Genomic DNA, 14,671 nt, shown 5'->3' with positions numbered 1-14,671 from the left:
CAGCTGGTTCCATTCCCAGTGACGGACCTATATCTCTTGTGGGCTCGTGGACATGCTGCGGCGGTGTCCCACATACAAAATAGAGGAAGATGGGCACAGATGTTAGCTCATGCGAATCTTCCTCTGCAAAAAAAAAAAAAGAAAAAAAGAATACAAGGAACAAAAAGAAATAACTGAGGAAGTTTATTGATAAAGGTGCTCATCTGGACATTACTTATGATAAGGAACAATTAGAAACAAGTTAAATGTCCAATAGTAGAGACCTAGTGAAAAATGTATGCTACTTTCATATGATAGAACACATTAAAAAATGAAGGTATGAAAGAATTTTTAATGTTATGGAAAAAAGTCTGTGATCTATTCCTGTCCTAAGGAAAAGTTACAAAAGAGTGTGTACCAACTAATCCTGTTTCTAAAAGATATAAAGGTGTAACTATGCATAGAAGAGACAGGAGGATATTTACCAAAGTATTAACACCCATGGGCTTAAGATTTATGCACTTTACTACCTGTAAATTACATCTCAAAAAAAAAGTTTTAGAGAATATTGACACTGGTGGTCTCTGGGTAAGGTGAAATTATGGGTGCTATTTTACATTTTTTTGTTGTTGTTTTCTAACTTTTTTCTAGTAAATATGTATTCACTTTTGTAGTGAATAGCCACTTTTTTCGTTTCATGGGGGAGCTCTATCCGGGGGAGTCGGCAGGCCCCTTCCAGCTCTGCAGTAGGAGAACAGCATGCACTTAAGCCCAGCCCGGGAAGCGGCTGACGCTGGGCCTCTGCTTTCTCCAGCCCCTTGACCCGCCAGCTCTGGCCAGCTCAGCCCGACACGCCCGGAACTGGCTGTTTCAGGAACTGCCCTGAGAGCTTTTGCTTTCCTGGAAGATAGGAGAGCCGGGGCGCAAGGACCGGAGGGGACGAGCCAAGGTCACTGGGTAAATGCTAGATATTTATAACCATGTCTCTCAGCCCGCCCGCAGATGCCCGGGATTCGTCTTCCTCTCCCAGGGCGGTCCCTTGCGGGTTCAGGGGCGCGGTGAGCGCAGACGGAGACGTGGGTGGCTTCTGAAGGGCGGCTCTGCGCCGGCTCTCACTTGCCTCCTACTGTAAACAATACTTCCATTAGGGAGCTGACCGTGCGCCAGGTGTGTGCCTGCATGATTCATTTCTCACCACGACCCTGTGAGGTCCCTAAGGTTCTGATGCCCACTTTGCAGGTGAAGAACTCGAGGCTCAGAGAGGCTAAGGAGCTCGTCCTAGGTAACACAGCCAGTTAGGTGGCAGTAGATCTAGGACCCCAGCCCCGGCCGGCTGGACTCCAGTTAGAGAGACTGTCCCCCGCGGGGCCCAGGGCAGGCGAGGCCGAGCTTCCTGAGGTCTGGCAGGGCACAGCCTAACAGTCCCCGCAGCCTCCAGGGGCCGTAGAGCCGTCGTGGGGGCAGGTCCCGACGCGGGGAGCGGGCAGAGCAGCGAGTCTAGACGGCCGTCAACGCCGGGGGCGGATGGTAGTGGCGCGATCGCGCCTCGGGACAATCCCTTAACCGCGGGCGGGGCGGGGCGGGGCGGGGCGGGGCTTGGCCGCAGCCCCGCATTTCCGGGGACGTAGCGCCGGACCGAGGGTGTTCGCGGGGACACTCTGGGTCCCCAGGGAGGGCGTCGGGCAGGCCCGACAGCCGGGACGAGCCTCTGGACGCTCCGGGAAGACAGGCCGTGCCGCAGAGGTGGCCCTGCTGTGGGCAGTGGTCGCGCGTGGGCCGTGACACTCTCAGGTAGGCGCGGGGGGCAGGGCGGGCGGGAGACGCGGCCGGGGGAAGAGGCGGACCAGGGCGGGGCCAAGGGGGCAGCCCGCGTCCCCACCCCAACCCCGCCCCACCCCACCCCCGCCTCCTGCCGGGCTGGCTCCCGAGAGGGCGCCACCTGCGAGCTCTGATGGGCACCGGCCCCCGCCAAGGGGGCGCCTGTTGCCATGGCAGCGCAGGAGGCTGGGCCCACGTTCCCATGGCAACCCGGGGCCCTGCTCCGAATCCTTTTGGCGGTGTTCTGCAGCAGCCCCTACTCCCGAACCTGGAACCGAGAGGCGGGAATCCTTGCTCGGGAGGGAAATCATTTGGAATTTGGGAAAGGCCTGGGCCCCTCCTCAGAATGGTCATGGTTGTGACCTTTGAGTTCGGCTCTTTGTCATGGCTTCTTCTCTCTAAGTGACAGGGCGGATGCCAGGGTTAGCAGGGAAAGGACGTTCGGGACTGGAAATGAGGCTGCTCTAGTGGCCTCTCTGGAGCCATTCCGGTCTGGCCAAAGGACTCAGGAGCCCAGGGTCACCTGAGGAAGGTCGTCAACCTCTGTTCACATTTCCGCACCTGTGGTGTATGTCATTTGACTTATGAGTCACAAGATTCTAGTAAGGGTCGAATGCCGGAGGGACAGGGAAGCTCAGAATTGAAAAACATTTTTTGTTTTTCCATAGATGCTTTAGAACTAGAAGAGGTTTAGAAATCCACCTGGCCCCACCCCCTCGTTTTCATAGGAGAAACTGGACCCAGAGAGGTTAAATTACTTCCCTAGATGACACAGTGAGTTGGCGGGAGGGTCAGGATTTGAACCTAGTCCCCTGACCTCCAGGCCATGGCTGTTTCCTTTGCTGATTATTCTTAGTGAAGCTTAGGGAAATCTGGGATATGTCTCCTTGCAACTGGGGCTCAAACTTTTGGTGACAGGTGATCTAAAGATGGGGACATTGGCAACAGGTGAACTAAAGATGGAGGATGAAGGCTGAAGCCTTGGGGAGAACGGAAAGAGCCTGCCTCCCTGGTGTGTGGGTCCCATGCCTTGGGGCCCTTGCTTTAGTGTAGTGTCTGACAGGATTGCCCGATAAATCCCCAGGAGCCCAGCATTCAGCAGCTCTCCTAAATACCATCTCTTTTGAAGCCAGTAAATCTGTTGAGACTGTCTGAGCAAGAAACCCTTTGGCTGCCCTAAAGCAAGGAAGTGGGACTTCCCATACCAGTGAGGTGCCTTTTCCTTTGAAAAGGATAAGAGGAAGGCAGGAAAGAAATCCAGGAAGGAACACTTGAATGAATCATTGGGAAATGATTTGAGACAGTCATCTAGAGCAGAAAACTCATGCATTCATTTAGTAAACATTTACTGGGGGCCTGCAGGCTCTGCACTCGGGCTGGAGATGAAAAACCTGGGTTAGGCAGGCCTGGTCCTTGTAGACGGGAAAAGAGGGATGTGATGTGTACATGAGTATTTCACTACAGCACAGCGAGTGCCTTAATGGAAATCTGAGCGGGGTGCAGAGGGAGCCCAGAGGAGCAACTCCAGAAATTAGGTGAAAACGGCCCGATTCTAGCCTGTGCCATCTGGGAGCACTTCTGGAGCTCTGCCAGTTTGGTGCTGGAGACAAAGGAATGAGTGAGTGAAAGTGTGTAGAGAAATGTGGACTAGGATGGGTATTCTCTGGAAAGAAGAGTTTTAGGAATCCTGATGAACTGTGAGCTCTGTGAAGGCAGCAACCACTGTGTCAGTGACCTTCAATTTCAGCAATGCTAACAAGCAGCGAGTGCACAAGAAAGATTTGTTGAGCGAATAAAAGAAGGAAGGAAGGAAGGGGAGAAGGGAGGGAGGGAGGGAGGGAAGGAGAAAGGAGAGGAGAAGGGGAAGAGGAAGGGAGAGAGGAAGGGAAAGAAGGGGGAGGAGAAAGGATGGAAGGGGAGAGGAAATGGAAGCAGCTGATACTGTCAAGAGGAGGATGGCTATAGACAAACCCTGGGTGAAATTCTAACTCGAGATGCCTCTGTGGGCTCTGGAGTCGGATCCAGGTTCTGGTCCTAGCCCTGACTCACCACCGGCGTGACCTTAGCAAGTCCTTGAAGCTCTCTGTGCTGCAGTTTCTCATCTATGAAGTGGGAATACAGTAATTCCTATGGAGCTCTGTTGTGAGAAGTAAGCGAATGATTGACTGTAAAGAGCTCAGCACAGTGCCTCACTTAGAGTAAGTGCCCGATAAATGTTAGCCTCATAAATGTCAGCTTTGCTTTAGGTGGAATAGTTTGCCACATAATTTATGTCAAGTTTACATAACTACCCCAAAATGAGGTATAATTTCTTTTTACCTGATAAAGGCTAATTTTGAAAGTTCCCCATGGTTGCAGATTAGCATACGTCAAAGAAATGGTTCTGCACCTTTTTTGGGGGTGGGGTGGGGGCAGTCTTTTTGAAATCAGATGAAAGCTCTGATCCCTCTCATCAGAAATGGCATATCATTCTTGGGGTTCACAGCTCCCTGAAGCCCATCCTGGGGGTTACGGGGCTCCCTGCTCTGCTCTGCTACTCACAGGCTCTAATGAAAGAACTAAGACAGCATTCACAGAAGCGTCTAGGAGGAGCGAGGTGGGTCTGCTGCCTTTCAAGGGGTTTGTGGGGTCCCTGTGGAAACCACAAGGTAGAGAAGCTGTAGACATGCCATGCAGCTGGGTGGGTCAGGCTCCAGTGGGTCAAAACCTGATGGCGTCCTCCAGCCCGACACTCACTCCCAGTGCATAGACAGTGCTGCCAGGAGGCATAGGAGTCGCAGACCTGGGTGGCTGATGTGCAAAATCCTCATCCAAGCGTGGATCTTTGGTGCCACCCACACACCAGCTTTCTGCAAGTATTGTCTCCTGATGTCATTGCTTTAGGATGGCAAGTGGGCATACAGCCACAGGTAGTGCATTCCGCCCTCTACCCTGACAAAGCAGAGTGACAGTGCAGTCTTTGGAGCTGCAAGAAGTCAGTGGAACCCCCCCTGCCCCTCCCCCACAACCCGGATGGGCTCACCTGTCTCCCCCCACTCTCTGTGGACAGTGCTGGATTCAAGAGCAAGGCTCTCCGTCTGGGGAAAAGAGTGGCAGCCACCAGGTGACCTGAGGTGACTGGGGAACTACAGGGGTCAGAGAGCCCCTCCTCTTTGGGAAAGGAGAGCCTTGGGCCTCTGGAAAGGAAAATTAGTTGCTTGGGGTGGAGGAAGGGCACCGGCCCAGGCCTTTCTCCCATCATGGGGCAATGGCCAGGGGTCTGGGGCTCCGAGTGGGATTCAAGGAGGAAGAACTTGGTGGCAAATGGAGAGACAGAGTCCCCGATTTCTTGGGGTCTTGGAATGGAGGGCCTTCAGGTCTGATGAGCCAAACTGGAAACCAGAACTCTCTCTTAGACTGTCACACTTCTTGCTCCCCACCCTCACCTGGCTGGAACATCTACCTGCCACCTGTGAGTGGCTGCGGTGGTTTCAGAGGAAAGAGTCGCTGAGCAGTCATTGTGTGCCTCTGGGGTGACAGGTGCCAAGCATCAGCCAGGCCAGTTACCCATGCCCTCTAGGCCCCTAGGTGAGCAGGCCTGCAGGCACAGGCAGACAGCCCCTCCTAAACTTGTGTTGGGGCAGGGGAGTGACAGTGGCATCTTCGTGTTCTACCGTGTCGGGGCGGGGAGAGGCTGAGCCCTGCTGGTTGCACCACAGCCCTGTGGGGCAGGGGGATCACCTCCCAGGGAGCGGCCAGCTCAAGCCCCAACAGGCCCCAGCGGGGGTGGCACTGGGGCGGGTGGCGGGCTTTCCGCCACAGCGGGCGCACCCGGGGCCTGGGCTGGGCAGGCCGGTTCCTTCTCCTTGTGAGAGTTGCAGCCTCAGCACTTGGTTTTCAGGAGGCAGCTTAACCTGAGCGAAGAGCCCAGAAGGGGGTCCTCAGGGTCAGGTACCTAAGATGGTTAAGTTATTGAGGTCACGGCAGCTTTCAGCCAGGGGAGGTGAAGTGAGAACATAACAAGCGTGGTTTTGTCCATGGAGCGTCACTACATACCAGCGCTGCCCGTCACTTTCTACGTCCCCTCTCGTCAGTTCTCCTAACGGCCCCAGGAAGCACCGTTGGTCTTCCCATCTCACGGACGAGGAAGCTGAGGTTGCGAGAGACGGTGTGGCTCGCTCACAGTCCACAAAATAATGGATGGGCCTGAGATTCCTCTTCTGACAGAAGAACTGGTGTGCCCGACCACTGGACCCTGCCACTTCCCGGACCGAGAAACACAAGGGACCCACGGAGGGGAAGAGAGTTTGGGGAACAGAGATGAGACCGTTGACATTTATTGGCAGACCCTGGTTCAAAGCTGCCTATGAGATTTGAAGGCAGTGTTCGTGCCAGCCCTGTGAGTGCCCTCTGCTGCAGAGGGCACTGCCCCAAAGAAGCTCCCAGCCCCCAGGATCTGGAAGTCATTGGCTGATTTAAAAGCACACACGGGGTGTGCCAGCTGGTGTGGCTTCCTCATCAAAATGTATTGATGCTGCAGCTGAGCTGCTGCCCAGCCCCTGGAGGAGACACCAGCAGTGTGCCCAGCCAGGACAGGGTGGGGAGCTGCAGCTGCAGGTTGGCATGAGAGGAGGGCTCAGGGCTACGAGGGGTGGTGGCAGGGGGCCAAGGCCTGGGGAGCTGGGTTGCAGCCAGTGCGTGTCTGTGAGGCCTTGCTGGGCAACCTGCCAGCCAGAACCCGGGAAGGGGAGGAGCTTGGGTGCTACTCCAGGAGGGGGTGGCGGGACCTTCGGGTTCAAGCTCCACTGGGCTTGGCAGGAGGCCCCTCCCCTACAGCCAGCAAACAAAGCAGCGACTCCCTGAGTAGAATTGTGGGAGTCAGGGAGCCAGGTCCCCCCGGGCGGGGGGGGGAATGAGAGCAGGCAGCCAGGCTGGGGGCCACCTGGCAGGAGCCATGCATGCCCAAGGGCATGGCCAGCCGGCCTGGACCTGGGCAGGGGCCGGACCTATAGATGATTAATGAGTATTGATTGCTCAAGAGGCCGTCCGTGGCCCGGATGGAGCATTCCACTGCCCGCACTGCCCCGCGCCTGCGTTCACCGCCACCTTCCTTGAGAAGAGCAAGTTCGAGAGGCAGTAGGCACATGTGTTCATTTGCTCTGCATTTTTAGTCATGCTTCCCTTTATTTTCTCTTTCTCTTAGAGCCTTTCTTGTTTCTCGTCATCCTCTCCCTCTTCTGTAGCTCTTTTCATTTATTTCTTCTTCCACTTGACCCTACAGGTGAGTTTTTTTTTTTTTTTTTTTTTTAACATTTTGGCCTCTTTGCTTTTTTCCCCCCTTCATGATAACAGGTATAAGGTATAAATTGATCTACAGGAAAATGCATAAATCTTAAGTGTACAGCTCGAAACAGTTTAACATTTGTATACACTTGGGAAACCGACACCCAGACCAAGAGACAGAATATTCTTGTCATCCCTAAAGTTTCCTTGTCTGCCAACGGGCCATGTGACCCCTAGTCTGACATCTCTCACCAGAGGGAAGTTGGCTCTGGCCTCTTTGTGGGTCTCCCTATGCACATTTTGTCTCTCCTGGTTGCATCTTTGTCCTTCGTGTGTGTGTGTGTGTGTGTATGTGTGTCTGTGTGCATGAGCGAGAGAACCTCAGAGGGAGGCGGCTGAGGATGGGAGGAAGGGCCGGGACTGCGTGAGTATGGATGGGGAGAGGGGGCCTGGCTTGATGATGACTTCATCTTGCTGGCTGGGGGCATGGAGGAAGCGCTGCTCTTCTCTTGTCTCTTTTTATACTCTCTTTCCAAGCCGCCCCCTGAGCTCTCTATAAACACCGATGTTCTGGCCAAGAAAGCCTTGCCTACATCCAAGAGTGGCAGAAGGGAGTGGGACACACAGCGTTGGCTTGGGAACCACTCTTGAGCCCACAGGCAGTCAGCTCAAATGAGGTTTTTCTCTGTCAGTCGTCCTGTTTTCTCCAGGCAGGGGAGAACAAATGAGCACAGAATGGAAGAGAGTGGAGCCCACAAGGGCCGCCGTGCTGTGCTGGGGGTGTGGATCGAAGAGCTTTTTTCCAGGCCAACAGTTGGGTCCCTCGTTTTGTCAGCCCTGTGGAGTTCCTACTGGGGTGCCATGCCAGGCAGTGGGGGTTCCATAGAAAGACCTATCACTGTCTTCAAGGGACTTGCCACCCAATTGGCATTAAGACGTACCTGAAGCATTTGAGCAGCCGTGAGCAGGATATAATTAACCACCAAGCGAGGCTGCACCAGCCCCTGCCTCCTCTCATTAGGGAGGAGCACAGCAGTCAGACAACCCGTGTGTTGCCAAGACGCTAGGGCCAGCCAGCCTTCCTGCCATGGAGGTGCAGGCCCTCCACAGATAGTAGCTGAGCACATGCCACTCATCAGGCCTGTTCTAAGCAAGAGCAGCAAGCAGCAGACAGAAGGAAACGCTGCAGCTAGCACCTTGATTTCAACAAGATTCCTTGTAATTTTTTTTCATAATATTCTTACGGATGATAGGGAGAAATGTGAGCCAAATAGCGCACGCAGTTAAGACGCTCAGCCAGCTGTTCAGCCTGCAAAGGAGACTGATCAGTTTCAACCCTGAGGGAAGTCTCTAGTGGCATCGGGCTCTGTTTTTGGCCCTGACTCACTCAATTTGTTCCCCCATAAATTTGCAAAACACTGATGCAAAAACACCCCTAACTTTTCTATATTAACCAGTTGTTAAAATTTTGCCACAGTCGCACCCACACTCTTTCTAATACACACACATTTGTTTTTGCTGAATCATTTGAAAGTAAGTTGCAGATGTCATGACCCCTCACCTCTGCAGCCCTCAGCAGGCATCTCTGAAGGACAATGACATTCTCCTGAGACCGTAATACAGTTATCACACCTAACAAAATGAACAATAATGCCATAATGTCATCTAATACACAGTGCATGTTACAATTTTCCTAGTTGCTTTTTTTTCCTGGATTCAATCAAGATTCGTATATTGCATTTGATTATCTTGTCTTTTTAGTTTCTTAACCTAAAATAATTCCCCTGGCTTTTTTTGCCTTTCACCAGATTGACCTTTTTGAAGAGTCCGGGCTTGTTGTCTTGTAGAATGCTGGATGTCTCTGGTTGTGTCCTCATTATCAGATCTGGGTCAGACACTTCTGATAAGAATGCTACCAGGGCTGATGATGTTTGTGTATTTCTTATTGCGTCCTATCAGGAGGTAAACGATGTCAGGTGGTCCCAGAAGTGGTGATGCTGCTTTTGACCACTTGCTTAAGATGGGGGCCGCCAGAGCTCCCCCTTAGAAATACGTTTTCCCTTTGGTGATTAGTGAGTCATCTGTGGGACCGCCTTTGAGACCTCGTTAATATGTAGTTTCCTGACAATCCTCCACCCAATGGTTTAGCATCCATTGATTATCTTTGCTTGAATCTAGATGTTCTAAATCTCCCATTTCTTCTACATTTACCAGCCAGCATTTTTCTATAAAGAAAAGCTTCCTTTCTACCCCTTCTCTTTCTCTCTCTGTGTTTCTCTGAGTTTCACTTTGGACTAATGGATTATTCTCTTTTGATGCATTAGAATCCATTACTTCATTTTTGATCGTCCCAAGTCCTTGGTCATCAAGCTGGCCCTATGTCCTTTTGACATGACCCCATTAGTTTTTAATCACTTCCTGTTTTCTGGCCTAACAAAATGTCCCGGCCTCACCTTGTACTTTCCCTTTCATTCTCCACCCCCCCCCCCCCGCCCCAGGACTCCTGGTACTTTTTATCGGACAGTGGCATTTAGAAACCAAGAACTGGGTGCTAGGTCTGCTCACCCAATATTCTTATCAACGCCTTGAATAAAGGCTAAGGAATGCTTACAAATGTACAGATGACTCGAAACTGGGAAGGGAGCCTGCCAAGTGTATGATAATAGAATCAATATTCAAAATGACCTCAATAGGATGAAATCTGGACCAGAACCAATAGATTTAAAAGAGCTCGATACAAAGTCCTGTGGTTAGGTTGAAAAAGCGAATTGCATAACGTCAGGTTTGGGAGAAGTCTTTTCTAGACCACAGTTGATAGCAGAAAGTAGCTCTGGTCATTAATTGACGTGAGCTAGCAGTATTCCGCGACTCTTAGGTTGCGTTTGTTCATTCCTTCACTCAGCCAGTCCTTACTGAGGGCCTGTCACGTGTCAGACAGGTTCCAGAGGCTTGGGATATGTTCCTTAACAAGCCAAGTAAGCTAAAATCCCTGCCCTCCTCAGTCTGAATTCTTGGGGGTGTAGGGGTGGGTGGGGAGTTCAGACAGTAAAGCAAATCCACAGCAAATAAGCACATCACAAGTACGTTAGAAGGTCATAGGTGCTTTGAAGGAAATATCTCAGGGCAAGGGGAGTATTGGGCGAAGTTCAGGTTCTTCAAGAAGGTGATCTTTGAGCAAAGGTTTGAAGGCAGCAAGGGTCTCAGTCATTTGGCTCTGGGGGAAGAGTGCTCCAGGCAGAGGGAGGAGCCGTGCCAAGGTCCTAACCCCGAGTGCTTGCAGGTGTGCCTGGGCGGGGAGAGGGCAGCCGTGGAGGATGCAGTGGTGCCGGGAGTGAGGATAACAGAGGGCCTTGCCGACCAGTGTAAGGTCTTTGGCTTCTGTTCTGAGTGAGACAGGGAACCGCTGGAGGGTTCTGAGCAGAGGGCTGCCATGACCTGACGTTTGTTTTGACTCACTCTGGCTACTGAGTTGGGAACAGATTGCAGGGCAGCCAGCGTGGAGCAGGGAGACCAGTCAGAGGGCCCTTGCAGTAACCAGGAGGAAGAGGGTGCTGACTGGGAGGTGCTGAGTGGTCGGATTATGGATTTGCTACTGGATTGGACGTGAGCAGGGAGAGAAAAGAAAGGAGTTCAAGTTTTTAACCTGAGCAATTTAAGATGGACCAGCCATTAAAGGAGATGAGGGAGGCTCACACAGATGGAGCACATTTTGGGGAGTGAGCGGGGAGAGATCAGGAGCTTAGTTTGGGACATGTTGAATTTGAGATGCCTGTCAGACAAGACAGCCAAGTAGAAGTGTGAGCCCATTTGGAGTTCAGGACAGACGTCCTGGCTGCAGATAGACGCTTGGGCATCATTGGCTAAAGATGGATCAACACCATTAATAGAAGCGAAGTGTCCAAGGCCTGGCCAACGCTAGAACTATGGGTGGGTGGTGCTGCCCAAGTCCCGTGTGGAATTCTGTGTCCAGTGCGGGAGCCCGTTTAAAAGGGGTGCTGCTAGCTTGAGCCATGCCCAGAGGAGGGTGTCGGGATGGTGGAGGTGCAGAAATCATGGAGTATGAGGAAACTTGGCTGCAAGAGAGCAGACCTGGGATGATGTGGGTACTGTGCCCACCCCCTGACAGCCACCCTATGGGAGAGGATGTGGCAGGCCCTAGGGGTGGGATGAGAGCAAAAGGTGGTGGGTCATTTTGGCTGGGGGTGAAGAGGAACTTTCCTGTGATTGCAGCCAGTTCCTAGAGAAGCTGCCCCCGCTGCCGTGGAAATGACTAGCAGAGGTTTTCCAGCTCCTTTTGCCTTCAACTACAGGAAGTACATTTCCCTATGACCCTGTGCACACTTAGGAAAAGTGGAAACAGGTTTCCCAAAGCTTATTTATCCTTTCTATGATCACTGCATTTTGGTATTTTCTATTCTGTTTCTGTTTCTTTTTTAATGCTGACAGGGTTCCACTAAATTGATTTCAGGACCCACTAAAGGGTCCAGTCTGCATTTTGAAACCCCTGGTCTCAGCAGAACTGAGCTCCACCCCTGAGGATGTGAGGAGCTAAAGGGGTTGGGGGTGAAGGATTCCACTCCAGCCTTAGGGAGCGCTTCCCCCGGGGCACGTGCAGGTTGTGGAGAAGGTCCCACCTCCTCGGCAGTACGTGAAATCCTATTATCCCACTTAAGCTAATCTTGCCCCACGCCCCCTACCCAAGGTTCGGGCTTCGTGTGGACAGAATTCTAGACGTGGACGACCCCTAGACTAAGGCCGAGCCCGCAAGGAACGCCGGCCAGGCCCTAAGGGGGACTGACCGGTGCAGAAATTAGACTTCGAAGCACCCAGCCCCGGCGTGGGCGCGAGCTCGGCCCAGTTCACCTGGTCATGGACAAGTGGGTGCCAGGAGCGTTAGCAGGGGAGGCGGCGGGAGACCGAGCCTGACCCTCACCGGGCGCACAGGGGCGACACCCCCACGTTCTCCCAAACAGACGCCTTAGAGGGTCGCGGAGGAGGCGGAAGGGGGCGGGGCGGCAGGAGGAGGGTCTGAGAAGTGGGGGCGGGGTACTGGGGGTCTGCTTTCCTCCGCGTCCCGGAGGCCTCGGCGGCTACTGATCCCGGGCTTGGCCCCCTCCATGCGCGCCCCAAGCTGGGTGCACCGAGCGGGCGCCCCTCGTACCTCCAGCGCCCGGGAAGCGGGAAGGGGGAAGGGGGAAGGGGCGGGTTGGGCAAGGAGTGGAGCAGGGAGAGGCAGGACGAACCGCCCAACTTCCTCCTTCGGCCCCTCCCTCCCCGCTCGCGGGCGAGCTCCGTCCGAGCTGGGCGGCGGGGCCAGCGCGCGGCAGCCCACGTGAGCCCTCTTTCCACCCCCAGGTCCGGAGGCGGGGACCCGCCGAGCGACTTCGGGGCGGAGCCGCGGCGCGCGAGTCCAGCTGAGCCACCTGAGCCGGAGCGCGGAGGCCGCCGTCCGAGTCCGGCGCCGCGATGGGCCGGGGGAGCCGGCCGCCTGCCCCGCGGGGCGCGCTGCTGCTGCCGCTGCTGCTACTGCTGCTCCTGCCGCCGCCGCCGCCGACGCGGGCGCTCGCGCCTCGGATCAGTCTGCCGCTCGGTGAGTGCTGGCGACGCCGCGGGCGCGGGCTGCGGTCGGGGGAGGGGAGGGGAGGCGGCCGGACAGCGCCTCGAGCCGAGGTCGCGGTGACAAAGGAGGGCGGGAGGGAGCCTGTCGGAGGGCTGGGGTCCATTAGGACCCCTCCTCCTTTCCCAGCGCTGCAGGGAGGGAGGGCGAGGAGAAGGGAGCTGTGGCGCCGCGGGCCCCTTTCTTCCATTCTTTTAATGGTCGGGGAGGGGGTTTGTCGTCCCTGCTCGCCTCTTGGTCGGGCGCCCTTTCCGCAGTGGCAGCCCCCCCCCCCCCACGCCCCCGGTGCTGGCTCCCCGCCGGTCCGCCTGCCCATCTGCTTGTCTTTGATGCTGACCAGAGCCAGCCGCGGTGCCGCCCCCGAGGGCGGCGCGGGGTGGAGGGGCCGTGCCCGCCGTCCCGTAAACACTGGGGTTCTGGTATTCTAGCAAGTCGCAGCAGGACTCGGGAGCCGCGGCGGGCCCGGCGCCCCATCCGCCCTCCCCACCCCTTTACTCTGGCGGCCGGCGCAGTCCGCGGCCCGGACGCGGTGGGACTCCCCGACCCCGGGCACCTGGGAGCGACTGGATAGGGCTATGGATAGGGCAGCTCTGGGCGCCGAGACTCCCAGGCCCCGGGAGGGACTCCTTCTCGGAGTGACCCGGGAGTTTCGTCCTCATTGGCCGGGCCCCTCGCCTGGTGAGCACACCTGCTTCTGTGACCCCCTCCCTTTCCGGCCCTCAGCTCGCCCCTCTCCTTGCCCCGTTTTATCTGGTTGCTGCTTCAACTCATTGAAATCAGAGGGACCTTGATTCTGAACCCATTTCTACTCCTGGGCAAGCCAGTCCCTTCTCCCTGTGCTGCAGTTTGCTCATCTGTAGAAGGGGTGCAGTCGGAGGTATACAAGGCTCTCCTGGAGATTTCATGAAACCGGGTGTAGTATTTGCACACTGTATGTAGGTACTCAATAGATGTTGTTTTCCCCAGCCCTTTAACTTGTTTGTCACGCTGTGTGCATTAGAATAAAGGATATATAAATCAGAGGTTGCAGACTAAAACTGTACCAGACTTCCTTCTCTTTACAGCATCCCCACCCCTAAAAGCATTCTGTTTACAAAAGCAAAGAGTGGCAGAATCCGCACTTAAATTAATTCAGGGCCCTGAGTAACCCTACCTGAAACATTGCGGGATAGTACTGAGAAGATGGCTTGGGTTCAGATCCTGCCTCAGTCACTGGCTAGCCTGGTGACCTTGAGCAAGCTGCTTAACCTCTCTGGGCCTCAATTTCCTCTTCTGTAAAATAGAGATAATAATAGCACCTATCTCAGGGTTGTGAGGATTAAATCAGGTTATGTTTGCAAAGTCTGCAGGACGGGGCTCGATGCATAGGCACTGCTCAGTGTTAACTATCACTGTTGTGTGTTGAGCACAGCCTCGTTCCAGCACATCCTGCACAGAACTGGGGTGATTTTGCCCCGGGGGAGGGGGGGCGGTGCTGGTTTTAGTTTGACCTCAGCCCCTTGGGTGCTCCAGCTGGTTAAGTGAGGATAAACAGGTGTATCCGGCCCCAGACCTGCTGCCTTGCTACTTTTTCTGTTGTGGCCACGACGCCTTTCGCCCTTAGACCCTCTCGGCTTTGGGAGAAGGTGAGATGAAGTGGGGACAGAAGCTCCGATGGACTCCACGTGTGGCCCTGGGAAAGCTGGGCCAGCTCACGGGGCTGTGCCAAATGCACCAGGCCTTGTGTCCCCCTCTGAAACTGGATGGGGACCTCTCATCGGGTGACTAAAAGGCAGAGCCAGGGAGCTGTGAGGAGGAACTGAGAGGACCTGTTTCGTGAGAGCTGCTGGAACACTTGGCTGTTGTCAGCCACCCGGCTGCAAGGCTCGGCCTGCTTCCACGAGTTCGTGACCCTCGCCAGGCCATGGGACAGGCTCTGTCACACACCAGCACCCCCTGCACAGGTCACTCGGTGCTGTGGTCTGGATGTCTGTGTCCCCCCCAAATTCATATGTT

The 14,671-nt window shown here is 54.6% G+C and overlaps 1 protein-coding gene across 3 annotated transcripts in view; it reads left to right on the top strand.

Moving 5' to 3' along the window:
- Positions 1-817: 817 nt before the first annotated feature.
- The window catches only part of SEMA4B (semaphorin 4B), a 36,327-nt gene continuing 22,473 nt past the window's right edge, over positions 818-14,671 (top strand). Inside the window, exons 1-2 of one of the 3 annotated variants that reach the window (XM_070571267.1) lie at positions 818-936; positions 12,415-12,649. In XM_070571267.1, the coding sequence (XP_070427368.1) occupies positions 12,526-12,649 (124 nt within the window). In that variant the 5' untranslated portion in view covers positions 818-936; positions 12,415-12,525. Of the gene's footprint in view, positions 937-1,045; positions 1,771-12,414; positions 12,650-14,671 lie in introns of those variants that run through there. The other 2 variants (XM_070571260.1, XM_070571257.1) reach the window with 2 other exon arrangements.

This window comes from Equus przewalskii, chromosome 1 (genome assembly GCF_037783145.1).
Source record: "Equus przewalskii isolate Varuska chromosome 1, EquPr2, whole genome shotgun sequence".
In the NCBI taxonomy this organism is placed as follows: Eukaryota; Metazoa; Chordata; class Mammalia; order Perissodactyla; family Equidae; genus Equus; species Equus przewalskii.
This window is presented reverse-complemented; position numbering and strand designations above follow the sequence as displayed.